Consider the following 14,105-nt stretch of genomic DNA (forward strand, 5'->3'; position numbering starts at 1 on the left):
ATAAACATTTTCAACTCTTCATGGGTCTATGCATTAGAGCTACGTTGTCCAACGCGATCGCCACTAGCTGCATATGGCTATTAAATTTATTAAAATTAAATAAAATTTAAAATTCAGTTCCTCAGTCACACTAGCCATATTTCAGGTCCTCAGGTGCCCCAAGTGGCTGGTGGCCACCGTATTGGACAGAGCAGATACAGAGCATTCCATTAGTGCAGAGAGTTTAACTAAACAGTCACGCTTAGAGATTCATTCTATATTTTGTTTTCCTGTATGGACCAATTTAAGAAAAAGCTAATATTTATACAATATGAGCTTTATACAGTATTTATACAATAGGATAACAGACCTGTCAAAGCATTTAAAAACGTTATAAACATTACATGCAGTTGCCTGGTAAGCTTGATTTTTCGCACCCAGCTTTTAAAAATTCCTTCAAATTTGACAGCTTAGGAATACACTAATAATTTTTTTAAAGAAGTATTTTTCTTCTTCATCTGTAGACTGGTGAATCAAAGCATCATGTTTTACTGAGTAATTAGTCCTTCAATAATTCACATGAGTAATGGGTCATTTCGGGGTTTAACCCCTGCTTCCATTATTTCTGACCAACGGTTTACCGACAGATGTCTCACTTTGGATATACACAACAGAAGCCTGGGATCTGTTTCACGTACATCTGTTCCCAAACAGCTTAGGCAGATTAATACTTAGAATGGACCCAGATCTGCTAAGTCCCATGTAATCACTAACTCTTGTTGTTTTAAAATTGATTGGTTTTTTTCTCATTTTCACATTTTTCCACATTACCTTTCACGTTGCAAAGTTTCCAGCAAATGAATGTCTATATAAACTTAAAGGACAAGAAAATCATGAACTCCCTTCTAAAAGAAACACTTTCAAGACCTTATTTTGAAGCCCAGCTTTTTCAGATTTTTCTGGTTACTGCTCTAATTAAGCTGAGCTCAAAGTCGTCGTAGGAATAACCCTTTGGAAAAACACAACATGAAATGGTGTAACCTGAGGTAGTAAGTCTAAGAATAATAAGAGGATTGTAAACCATAACTAAGATTTGAAACGTTCACCGTATTTTTTAAAATAAAATAAAACATAACATTCTCATGCTAATCGAACATATTGTAAGATCCTTGCCCTGAAATTTAATAAGAGGGTACAGGAAATGAAATTGAAGAAAGGATAAGCTAGTCCTTTTGTCCCCCATGAAAAATCTGCTCATGACTAGATTTTTGCTCACCACTATTTTCTATCAGAAAGTGGTTTCTTCCTTTCCAAAGACAGAACCTGTGCTGAGGTGACTGCCCACCTCTCATTATTGTGTCTTGAAGCTAGGGAAGGGGAGCGAGAAACTTGGCCCGTTATTTCCCAGGTGGTTCTTCTAATTAGAAATTCATTAGGGCTGTGAAGCGTTGGTGTAAAATACAAGTCTTCCACACACACCTGGCAGCTGATCATTAAAACTTTACTCAGGTTTATTACGATGTCCTAACACCAAAAGTCTATAAAAATAGGTATTTCCTTTAAAATGCAACTTCACAGAGTTGATGGTTCTTAGAGATCATATAATGTAAATGCCTCATTTTGCAGATGAATGAACTGTCACTCAGAGCAGTTACATGACTTGCCTTAAGTCAGTTACACCCGTTAGTTGTAGACAAGACCTCAGGCCCCTTGGTGCCCACTCCTGAAACCCTTCCTACACCAGATGGGAGATTACAGACAGCCGGAGTGGGGAGCCTGTAAAAGATCCTGTAGTGCTTTTCATACTTCAAGGTGCTATTCATTAGTAAATGATAAAGGTGCCCAGTGTGAGATAACAGAGACTTGTGAGCATTTGGCATTCCAGTCATAGAGATCCCTAAATTAATCATTCTTTTTTTTTTTTTTTTTTTTTTTGCAGTACGCGAGTCTCTCACTGCTGTGGCCTCTCCCGTTGCGGAGCACAGGCTCCGGACGCGCAGGCTCAGCGGCCATGGCTCACGGGCCCAGCTGCTCCGCGGCATGTGGGATCTTCCCCGACCGGGGCACGAACCCGCGTCCCCTGCATCGGCAGGCGGACTCTCAACCACTGCGCCACCAGGGAAGCCCTAATCATTCTTAAGTGTACTAAAATATGAGCTTAACATAGTCTAATGCTATGCATTACTGACTCTCCCTATCAGTAGCTTTTCTTTTATGGGAAAATCTCATAACCAGGTCTCACAGTACAGTAAGCAGATTCTGCATTGGGGATACACAAAAATGCTTGTACCTTCTGCTTCCATCTAACGTTTCAAATAGAAGTTTACCACTTGGTAAGCGCACGTTCCTAGAAGTCTGTCCTCGGTTGAGATTTAGAACAATGCCAACAGGCCATCAGTGATAATTTTGAAAATGTTGAACTCTGAAAATATCTGATCCAGTAACAAGCTAAGGGCTAAATGACAAAATACACATATTGGTCTATGGCATCTGCCCATACCCCCTTCCTGAGTCCCTTCTCAATTTCTGACACCTTACGCCTGGTCCCAGGCACCATGTAGGGGGCTAACGACACTGTGGCCTGCTCTGCCTAGACAGGGTCCCATGACCCAGACCTGCCTGACCTCTCTCATTTGGCCTTAAAATCCTCATCTGACCCTTCTCCCATTTCTTCACGAAAGGTTTCGCTCTTTCCTAGAGCACAGAGAGCTAACTTGGTAATTAACATGAATAAACTCATACGATTCCACAAGTAAAATGACTGTAATTTGAGATTCCAACAGAAAGATCATTAGGCACCATAGCAGGCAATAATGAAGATATTTTCTGAATGGATGATGCCCTTTTGTGTATACAGTTTGCTTACAGATGTGACGTACTGGTCAATCTATGCCCTGGTCATAGATTGCTTTCTTTTTCCATCTTACAGCTGAGCAAGATGGAACCTTCTCACCATGATGCTAACAATGGAGAAGTAGGCCGACATTAGCTGAAGAATGTTCTGTAAAAAGAGTTCTAATGCTTTAACAAAGGGGGAGGGGGATACTCTTACAGGTGATGAGAAGTCACTATTAAGTAGCAGTGTAGTAATCAGATTATAATGCAATGGGCAAAACTAAAGTTCATGAGACCAGTTAACAAATTCATTCATGTAACAAATGTTTATGTCAGGCACTCTTCAAAGCGCTGAGAGTAAACAAAACAGATGTCCTGAACATCTTCCCTCTTCTCATGTAGATCCCGTCTCTGGGAGCTACACCATCAGTTCCCCCCAGTTCTCAGGCCTTCAGATTTGGTCTGAATTATACAACCATCTTCCTTCGTTCTTCACTTTGCAGATGGCATAGAGTGGCATATCTCAGCCTCCATAATCCCATAATCTCCAATTCCCATAATAAATCTCCTCAAATATATATTGTACTGTGTATTTTTTTCAAGGTTCTATTTCTCTGGAGAATCCCACTACATGTCATTATAAATAAGCCAAAACCCATAGAATGCAGAACACGAAGAGTGAACCCTAATGTAAACTATGGACTCTGGATGATAATGATGTGTCAATGTTCATCAGTTTTAACAAAAGTACCACCTTGATGGGAAATATGTATAATGGGGGAGGCTATGCATGTGTGGGGAACAGAGGGTATATGCACCTTCTGCTTAATTTTGCTGTGAACCTAAAACTGCTCTAAAAATAAAGCCTATTTTAAAAAAAAACCCAAAAAACAAAACAGCTACTAAGGCACTCTGAGGTTTAAAACCTGAGTGGTCTTGCAAACATCTCATATGATCTAATAATGCCCAGCAATCCGACCCCACCCCTACCCTTTCCTGGAACAGCCAGGCACCGGCCAAGGAGCAACAGACATGGTCTCCTCCACTACATCCTCCCACACCACGTCCTCCCAAGTATGGCAACCTTAATGTAGTTCTTCCTCCATTTTCTGGACCCATTTCATTTGTCTTTTACCACGCACATCTAAACCAATTCCACATCAGAGAGTATTTCTCATATTTAAACATATCTCTCAATACCTCCTTTTCTTTTCCCACTCTTATTATTTTACTAAGTAAAACATCTCTTGGTTCCTTCTACAAATAGAAGTGCTTACTAAGATGCTAGGCTTCTGGACCTCCAATTTTCGGGGCCCAAAGTGGTTTGCATACTAGGTGTTAGTTACAAAGAAAGGGTGGTATATCTAAATGAAGGAAAAGAAAACCAAAGTGTTTTAGGTCAAAATTAAAGATCAACGCTTGCAACCTTTAGAGTTATAACTGTCGGGATGTCTTTTTAAACTCTACAGCCAGGAATGCTAATTAAGCCTATTTTTCCTCCATCACCACTCAGTATATAAAAGAGCATTTTTTGTTTTCATGCCATTACTTGACTTTTCGTGTACCAGTATTGCAACACTGATTTGAATACCTCTCGTTGCACGATGCCTCATTTTATTCCTATAGTATTTCAGCTTCATTGTAGGTTAAATCGACTCTTGTAGGCCAATTTAAACTCTAATGGTAAACTTCTATGTCCCCAAATTCAAACAGACTTAAAAACTAAATAGAATAACTATGTCCATATCCCTAGCTTTTAACTCAAAGGTTCTAGAAAATACTCCACAACTTGGTTTTCAACACACCTGAAAGCATTTTTAATTAACTCAAAGGTTCTAGAAAATACTCCACAACTTGGTTTTCAACACACCTGAAAGCATTTTTAATTAAAGTCAAAAGCAGTTTTAGTTAAGTGGGCCAGCAGGACACCTGCAGCAGAAGCAGAATTCCCACTCAGAACCAGCACTGGGTCCCTGACTAGTCTGTTTTGTTAGATTTTTGTACACGAAACTTTAAAACAGTGACATTTTTCTATTCTTTGAGGTAAACGGCACATTGTGTCTTGTTTTCCAACAGGGGAAGGCATTTTAAAAAATTTCATAAGTTAGCATTCAGAGGAGACGTGTACCACATCCCAAGGTTTTCCCCTAAATCATCTCTAAGACTTGAAATAGTTCTGTTGTACAGAATTATAACACTTTCTAAATAAAGGTTTAGGTCAAAAGGCAAATGCACGTAAACAACAAGATGATTCTAAAGTCAATATTGAACACCAAAAGTTTCTAGACTGACCTTTAGACTTGATTCTAGACAATGGCAAGGAATGTGAGGGATGGAAAAGTCCAGAGAGACCAAAAGTTGGGGTGAAACTTTCAGAAGTCAGCAAAATGAGAGCTGGATTCGGAACCCACGTGTAGGTATACTCGGTAAAATGCTTATACTTTCAGCGTTACCGTCAGAAGTTGACGGAGTAAAACTTCAACTTGGAGGGGAGGAGCAGGTGACCTTCCCGCATCTGGAAAACACCTCCCCTCGTGGGGCTCAGTTCTTTCTTAGGAATCACAGAGCAGAAGCGGAGTGTGACGCAGGTCCCGGGATGGCACCCGAGGCGGAAAGCCAGCTGGGAGGGGACAGGTAGCGGGAGGCCCCTGGGGGCGGCGCGGGTTCTCGCCCCCCGGCGGGAGGGAGGAGGCGGCGGCTTCTGGACGCGGTAGCCCGCTGTGGCAGAGGCGGAGCTTGCGGAGGGCGCGGTGGGACTGCGCCGGGAGGAGGGTGTGGGGCCGGGAGAGCGAGGAGGCGCCGCGGGGGCCGAAGGCGCCAGGACCTTCTAATTGGGAACACTCACCTTTGGGGCGCTCGGGCTGGATGGGCTGCCACCTCAGGGCCCACTCGCTCAGCACCACGTCGCAGCTGTCCCTCCCGATCTTGAAGATGCCCCGGAGCAGAATCAGCTCGGCCGCCGCCTCTGGCTGCTGCCCGGACGCCCACAGCACCGAGGGCACGGCGTCCGCCGCCGGGGGCGCCGCCTCCTCCCGGCAGCCCTCCAGGGCGCTCACCCGGCCGCCGCGCCTCCCTCGGGGCATGGCGGAGCCACCGGCTGGGCCCGAACCAGGGGTCCGGGGAGGCCTTTGGGGGAGGAGGTGGTGCCCGCGGCAGCCGCGGCTCTGGCTGCGTCCGGCGCTGCCACAGCAACCGCGCGCGGGGCAGAGACCCAGGAGGGAGGCGGGGCGGGGCGCGCAGGCGGAGCCGCCCTGACCTAGTCCAGCACCTTGGCCCGCCGGCCTCCTGCCTCTGCCACTCACTACAGAAAGACCGCAGTCCAGGAAGAGGAATAAGTGGCTCTCTCCACCTAGTCCCTACAATTGCTTGAGATTTTGAGCACTGCGTTACCCGCCAAAATATAGGCCAGCGCTTCTCAAACACTGACTTGCATACTCACCCCTGGGCATCTTGTTAAAATGCAGTTTCTAGGAAGCTCCCAGGTAACGCCGCTGATCCTCAGAACGCACTGTGATTTGCAAGGGTATAACCCTCTGTTTTTCCACCTTCTTTCCAGCGGGCTTTCCTGGAGCGCTGAGGTCGTGCTTTATAACCTTGCTTGCATGCCCCCAACAGTTAGCTGATCTATATGCAGCTGGTAATAGAGAACTCAGTTCCCAAAAGCCCTGAGAGGACGCCAAAGACAAGTCCCTGCTTTACAGAGACAAATTTTCGTTCTGACAAATTTAATGTTAAAGGAAGGTGCCTCCATGCTGTAAGTATTAAGGGTCCTACTTTTCCCCAAGATACTCCTCTGCAGTCTTGTCTCTGCCTGGATCTGACCTTTCCTGGAGAGAGACCACAAGAAGCAGGGCTTTTTCTCCTGAAGGCTAATGCAGCGTTACCTGGAAATGGAGAGAGCCCGGGCCGGGGCAGGCGTGGGGGGGCGGTCAAATCCTTCACTTTCTCGCGATAACTGAGATTCATGAAATTAGCTGTTAATTTGGAAAGCACAGTCTGGAGGCCAATGGTTCTCAATCACATTAGAGTTACCTGGGGAGTTTGTTTATAATCCAGATGCCCAGGCTACACTCAAAGACAATGAAATTGGAATCTCTGGGGGATGGGACCAGACTTCAGGAGTTTTTAAAGCTCTCCAGGTGATTGCAATGTTCATCCAGAGCTGAGTGCGGCTGCTTTAAGCCTGTATTAACAGGGAGCTGACAACTTGTGGAAGTGAGTTCTCTGGAGGAGGAGCCAGAGTGGGAAGTAAATCAGCAGGCTTATTTTTTATATACATAAGCCCAGAATAATTGTATTGAGAAAAAGTTAGGGAGAGGAAATTAAATTCATAGAGTTGTGAATCTAGTTTCACTATGCTAGTGCCTAACCAGTGACTTCTGATAGGCAGCCACTACTCCTGTCCTCACCCCTCGTCACATTGCAAAGTCAGACAGAAGAGCTAATGGTAGCAGGAGCATCTCAAGGGTCTCTGCTCAAACTCAGATTTCAGAAAACCGAGGATGGAGACCACAGACCTAGCCAAATCCCTTTCAGACATAAAGCGCCTGTGTGCCAGTTAATCTAGGACTCTTACTGTTTAATTCTCTGAAAACAAATACCCAAGCTTCCAGGTGAAGTGGGGAAGAGCCTCAGTGTGATCTGACTGCAGCCAGCTGTTTCTTGGAGCAGAAGTGCAGCTGCTATTAAACCCCACGCAGGCTTCAGGTGGCTCAGCTCAGCAGTCATTAGTGGGGGAGGCTGGTGCCCTCCGCAGAATGAGTTGCAGTTCTGGAGTCAGCATCTTGTATTCACAGCTGTCAGGCAATCAACACAATTAGAGCTCGTTGGCATTTTAAAAGCTCACTGAAAGCCAGGGCAGATAGGCCAAGGCAGTGGCTACTTCTTAGGACCTTTGCAAGGGGCAAGTTGCCATTTTTCAAGCTTCAGTCAAGCCAGACAGCCAAAAACATTGGCTTTGGCTTTCTTGAAGATGAAAGTACTGGCTATGTTCCATTCTTTCCCTTTGATGAGCTGTTCTCTTCTAGGGCTCTAAAGGTTGCAGTGCCCTGGAGCTCTATCCACAGGATCCATCTACACGAGCATCAGTGCCATGGCTTTACATACCATTCAGGGCTCCTCCAGTGATGTCATCAGCCCCAATCAGTCCCCTGAACTTCAGACACTATGTCCAACTGCCCACCTGACATTGCTAGTTGGCTGTCCAACAATCATCTGAAACATAACATCTAAAACCAAACTCAGGATTTTCTATCACAAACCTGTTCCTCCCAGAATGTTGCAAATCTCAGCAAATAGTGTCATCAAAATCCTTGACATCATCCTCATTTCCTTTCTCTGTAATGAGAAAAAAGAAAAATTCATGACATATTTAATGTCTGCATGTCAATCTATATTTTGGGTGAAGTGAGCTTTAGTTGCATCCATCTCTCAGTCATTTCTGTTGCTAAATAAGCACATTGTCAAGGAGTCTGCTTCCCTCTCATGCTGAATGGAGATTTTGTCAGAATGTTCCTGCAACTCGGGCTCCTACTGCCCGAAAGGTAGAGGGCCATATGTCCCTACAAGAATTACAGAGAAGCAAGAAAAAATTGTAAAATCCCACCAAGTCAAATATTACATCTTCTTCATATGCCAATTTTTTGCACTCACATTGAAACTCTGTTTAAAATGAATTGCTCAGCTGTCTTTTAGGACACATCTCAAACTATTATGGGATGACAATGACCATGTAATCTCTAGCTTCTCAATAAACAAAACAGTAAGTAACAGAGGAAAGAAGAATAGGCACTTCTTCCCTTTCCCTCAAGTTTTTAAAGCCCCATTTACAGGTAGGTACTGATATTCATAAACTTGGAGCAATTTGAAATGTATTTCAACCAAATAGAGAGCTTGAAACATTCTCACAGTACCTGCTAGCAACACTGTAGTGCAGAATCTTAAGTTAGGTATAACCAGATACACAAATAAAACAGACAATTTAAATCAGAAACATATTCTCATTTTCTAGAGCTCACACTATTATAACTGTGAAAAAGGCATTATACCGAGGAGGCAACATCTCTTCCCACTGTTGAAAACAGCCCACTGCTTTCAGACCTCTTACCCATAGGCACCGAAGAGTTTGGCACTGGGTTCAGTCTTTGATTATTACATCATTTTCTGTCACCATTTTGGGCATGTCAGTGTCCTAGTACCAAATCTCCATGGCAGCCTCATCCCAACAATCTATGGTGTCCTCTGTTGCAGGCTCCCATTCTTAGGACATCCTCTGGACCTTGTAGAGCTTCTTGAATGCTTAAACTCAAAAAGCACTGTTTCAGAACACAGACTCTTGTTCTTTTCAATCCTGGATATGCTTAAGAATCTTTAGTTTGTTTTAAATGTAAATTCCCAGTGTTTACCCCCCACTGGTGCTCAGAGATTTTGAATCTGTAACTGAACTAATCCTAGAAACGTGTGTTTTAAACAGGTACAACAGGTGATTCTGTATGTTTTTGACAACATACACAACACTTTGACAATCAGTGAGCAGATCCTTCCTCTTTGTCCTGCTCTTGACCCCTGCCGTTTTACCACAAGGCCTGTCCATTTGTCTATCATTTACAAGTAATGGAATATCCAGCTAAATGTGTTTCAAAATACAATTTTACTTCTCACGTAAACAGAGCTCTGGAGTCAGGCTGTTCTGGGTTGGCCTTTAAGATATTGAGGGCTTTTTAACAAATGGGACCTAAGCGAACTTATAAACTTTTGCACAGCAAAGGAAACCATAAACAAAACAAAAGGACAACCCACAGAATGGGAGAAAATATTTGTAAACAATGCAGTGGATAAGGGCTTAATCTCCAAAATATACAAACAGCTCATACAGCTCAATATCAAAAAAACAAATAACCCAATCAAAAAATGGGCAGAAGACCTAAATAGACATTTCTCCGAAGAAGACATACAGATGGCTACAGGCACATGAAAAGATGTTCAACATAGCTAATTATTAGAGATATGCAAATCAAAACTACAATGAGCTATCTATCACCTCACACCAGTCAGAATGGCCATCATCAAAAAGTCTACAAATAATAAATGCTAGAAGCGGTGTGGAGAAAAGGGAACCTTCCTACACTGTTGGTGGGAATGTAACTTGGTGCAGCCACTATGGAAAACAGTATGGAGGTTCCTTAAAAAACTAAAAATAAGAGTTGCCATAGATTCCCACAATCCCATTCTTGGGCATATATCCAGAAAAGACAAAAACTCTAATTCGAAAAGATACATGCACCCCAACATTCATAGTGGCACTATTTACAATAGCCAAGACATGGAAGCAACCTAAATGTCCATGGACAGATGAATGGATAAAGAAGATGTGGCACATATATACAATGGAATATTAGCCATAAAAAAATGGAATAACACCATTTGCAGCAATATGGATGGGCCTAGAGATTACCATACTAGTGAAGTAAGTCAGACAGAGAAAGACAAATATGATATCACTTATATGTGGAATCTAAAAAAATAATACAAACTTATTTACAAAACAGAAACAGACTCACAGACATAGAAAACAAACTTATGGTTACCAAAGAGGAAAGGGGGTGGGGAGGGATAAATTAGGAGGTTGGGATTAACAGATGTACACTACTGTATATAAAATAGATAAATAACAAAGATTTACTGTATAGTACAGGGAACTATATTCAATATCTTGTAATAACCTATCATGGAAAAGAATCTGAAAAGGCTTACTTTGCTGTACACCTGAAACTAACACAATTTTATAAATTGTTTTTTAATTGAAACTATATTTCAATTTTAAAAAACAACAAAAAAGAAATCAGGGGCTTTTCAACTTTCTATTTTGCTATCCCCAATTAACAACAAGGACCCCACAGGTGGCTCCCAGATGGCTGCATGGTCCCTAATCATATATCATCTCCCCAAAATGTCCAAAAGCAAGTATAGAAGTGGCAAGGGCAGTTTCTATCTGTGCACTTCTATTTCTATCAGGGAAGAACATGTTTTCCAAAATCCCACCCAACAGATTTCCTCTCAGGTCCCATTGACTAGAATCGGGCAATATGCCTGTGCTCTAGCTTCCAAGGAGCCTCAGAACAGTGTTTTCAGCCAAGAAGCAGTTGTGGATGACTATTAGTTAGGCAACTAACAGTGTCATATCTTCTTTTTCTTCCAGGCTATATCATTTATGCCTAACAAGACACACACCTCCAACTTATTGACTTAAAGCAATGATTATTTTTTCTTGTGATTCTGTGAGTTGGCTGAGCTCAGCTGGGTAGGTTTTCTCCTCCATGGAGTGTCACCTGGATGCACCTGCATTTAGTTGGAAGCTCAGCTGGGGTTGAAACACCCAAGATGGCTTCAGTCACCTGTCTGACATCTCATCTGAGATGGCTGTAATGTCTGGAGCCTAGCTGGGCCTCTCTCTTTACATTTGGCTTCTCATTATTTGATTGTGTTGTGGGTCTTTTAAAGCCTAGTCCTGGAACTGACATAGCATCACTTTTGCCACTTGCTGTCAGTCAAAGCCAGTCACAAAGAGAAAGGGAAATAGAGCACGCCACTTGGTGGGAGGAGCAGCAGTCACATTAAAAAGGGTATATATATGGGGGCAGAAGTCACCTTAGCTGATAGCCCAACATAGTCCTCCCTCTGGCCACAGTGGTTAACATCCCTCCTGTATATAAAATACGCTCACTCCCTTTCAAGACTGCTCAAAACATCACCTTATTACAAAATCAAAGTCTAAGATCTCATATATGAGGTTCTTTGAGTGTGCTTCTCTTATTCTAGGAAACTGTGAACTAAAAATATGTTATCTTCCCACACACATCAACATACAATGATGAGACAGGCAGAGGAATAACCACAGTAGATGCTCAAAAAGTGGGAGGGGGGACCAGAAAACACATCACAGTCACTGGTCCATAGCAATTCTGAAATCCAAGCAGATATGTGTTACCAGTTCCCCATATTCTGAGATCATCCAGTTCTTCTCCTTAGGAGTGGTCCCCTAATTAATTGTTCTCAGCAGCTCTTAGCTCCAGCCTCTGGGCTTTTGGTTCTGCCCTCCATACCATCTTTCTTTTCAGTAAGAAATGGTCTGTGATGGCAGCTGAGTAGTTTTTCAGCCTTTTTCTATCCATAAAAATATGGAAGTCCAGAGGCTTATTTTAATTTGGACAGTTTCTGTCTCTTTTAGTCTAAGTGGATATAACTCCTTTAGTTGTACTTTGACACAAATTATTTCTTCTACACAAAGAAAACTTTGTGAACTTTATGTATTGATAGTTCATATATATATATGTATATATGTAAAATCATATTAGGTCATATCATACAAAAGCCATTCCCACAAATCTCTTTAAGATTGGCCCCTCTGTATTTTGGACTCCAAGTCAGGATATTAGGGTATAATGTTCCTAATGTTCTTAGAAGTACTTTTGTCCAGGTAAATTGTGTCTTCTAACTACATCCTTGATTAGGGCTTGACCTAAGAGCATGTTTAACTGGAAGCAGCCTACATTTCATCTTTGCTTTGAGGCCATTTTTTGCATTGGAATTTTTTTTTTTTTGCCAGAGTATCTGTCCTGGGCCATCTTTAGTTCCTCTAAATTATGCTGGCTTATTACTGCTTAAAACCCTAAAAGAAGCCAATCATCACTTATGATATTCTGCCAAAAATCTCCTTAGCCAGATTCACAAATTCATTTGGTGCTTTCTATCTAACAAGCCATTGCAAGATTGTTGGGGCCATCTTTGTGCATCTACCAGGTGGATTCACTCTTTGCTTCCTGGGCCCCATGGTGCACCACTTCAACTTCTCTCTTAACAGCACATCCACTTCGTTTATCCAAACGCCATAAAAACCTGCAACTATCTTCTGTTTCCACTCTGAAGTGTGGGCTGTTGAGAGATTTCCACTGAAGCATGTGGGTTAAGGCTACTACAAACTACTACAGTATAACAGTCTCCAAACTTTGCTTAGCTCTGAGCCCTGCTATGCTACTATTGATTAGTCTTGATGGAGCTTATTCTCCTTATTCCTGGAGAGGCTATTTTAAACCTTCAGTTTTCTCGTTCAACTCCCTCTCACTTAGCATGTCATCATGCCTCCATCTTCACATGAAAGAACCTGGTAAGAATAAACTCCCACTACTTTCTAATCCTTACTCCTGAAATTCTCTTTCTCTACCCTGACTCCTATCACTAGAAAGAAGTATCTCTCCTGTCCAAAGGAATTGCCTGTGTTCCAGATCTTCTACCTTCCACTCTGCCCAACAACTTCCTCTATCAAACACACCCGTATCTCACATCTTATTAAATTTCATCTTCACTATATACACAGTTTTCTCCATCTTTCTGTATAAAAAAGACCAAGCAACAACAAAATCACAGTCTCTTTTGTATCAGGTAATTCTCCTTTTGTGACAGAAAACCCAACTCAAACTGGCTTAAAAAAATGAAACCTAATTAGAGAGGTGGGGTAGCTTATGAAGAGAATAATACAAATAACACAGTGCAAGAACCAGTTCCTCTCCCCTTCCACACTCCGCCTTCTATAGTGTACCACTCTCTGCTTGACATGTATCCTTCTACTCCACTCTCCTCTCTTCCCAATAGCCAAATGGCTGCCACATTCCAGACCTCTAATCCACATACCTCATTTGTCAGAAGAGGAGCCCATATCTCTGTTGCTACTTCCCACATAAACCAGGGAAGTCTCTCTTTTCCAGTCACAGTAAACTCTTCTTGCGTGTCATTTTATCTTAATAAGGTAACATCTTTATCAGTCAGCAGAGACAGAGTTATGATGTGGTTTGATAAAACTCGGTGACTTAAAACAATAAAAGTTTATTTCTTACTGATGTCCGCATGAGTAACGGTGAGCAGGAAACTAAAACGAGAATAAGCATAAGAAACACAAGTACCAACTATTCAAAAAGAAAAATGTTAAAAACAAGATAATGTCCCAAATCTACGTAAACAAAAACTTCTGATTAATTAGATACCTTCAGAAGAAACAATCACAAACTGGTATTTTGAGCAGTCAAAACAGTCAAATAATGAGATGTATAGCCCTATATAACGAAGGTTGGCATCTTAGCCCATGGGTTTTAGGTTCACAGAAAGAGTCCAGGCTCAAGGCCCTATATAACCTAGAAGAGACAGAGCTTTTAGAAGTCATGTTACTTACATTCACTTGGATCACAATCATTTTTTTAATTATGCAATTTTACACGTCATAAAATTGTGTGTTGAATGCG

The 14,105-nt window shown here is 42.2% G+C and overlaps 1 protein-coding gene across 3 annotated transcripts in view; it reads right to left on the reverse strand.

Annotated features, from left to right (window-relative positions):
- The window catches only part of CERKL (CERK like autophagy regulator), a gene marked incomplete at both ends in the record, with an annotated part of 157,570 nt that extends 151,673 nt beyond the window's left edge, over positions 1 to 5,897 (reverse strand). For all 3 annotated transcript variants that reach the window (XM_079709980.1, XM_079709979.1, XM_079709978.1), the window contains one exon: positions 5,660 to 5,897. In XM_079709980.1, coding sequence (XP_079566106.1) covers positions 5,660 to 5,897 — 238 coding nt within the window. The remainder of the gene's footprint in view (positions 1 to 5,659) is intronic.
- Positions 5,898 to 14,105: the final 8,208 nt, after the last annotated feature.

The sequence above is a fragment of the Hyperoodon ampullatus genome, assembly GCF_949752795.1.
Source record: "Hyperoodon ampullatus genome assembly, chromosome: 8".
In the NCBI taxonomy this organism is placed as follows: Eukaryota; Metazoa; Chordata; class Mammalia; order Artiodactyla; family Ziphiidae; genus Hyperoodon; species Hyperoodon ampullatus.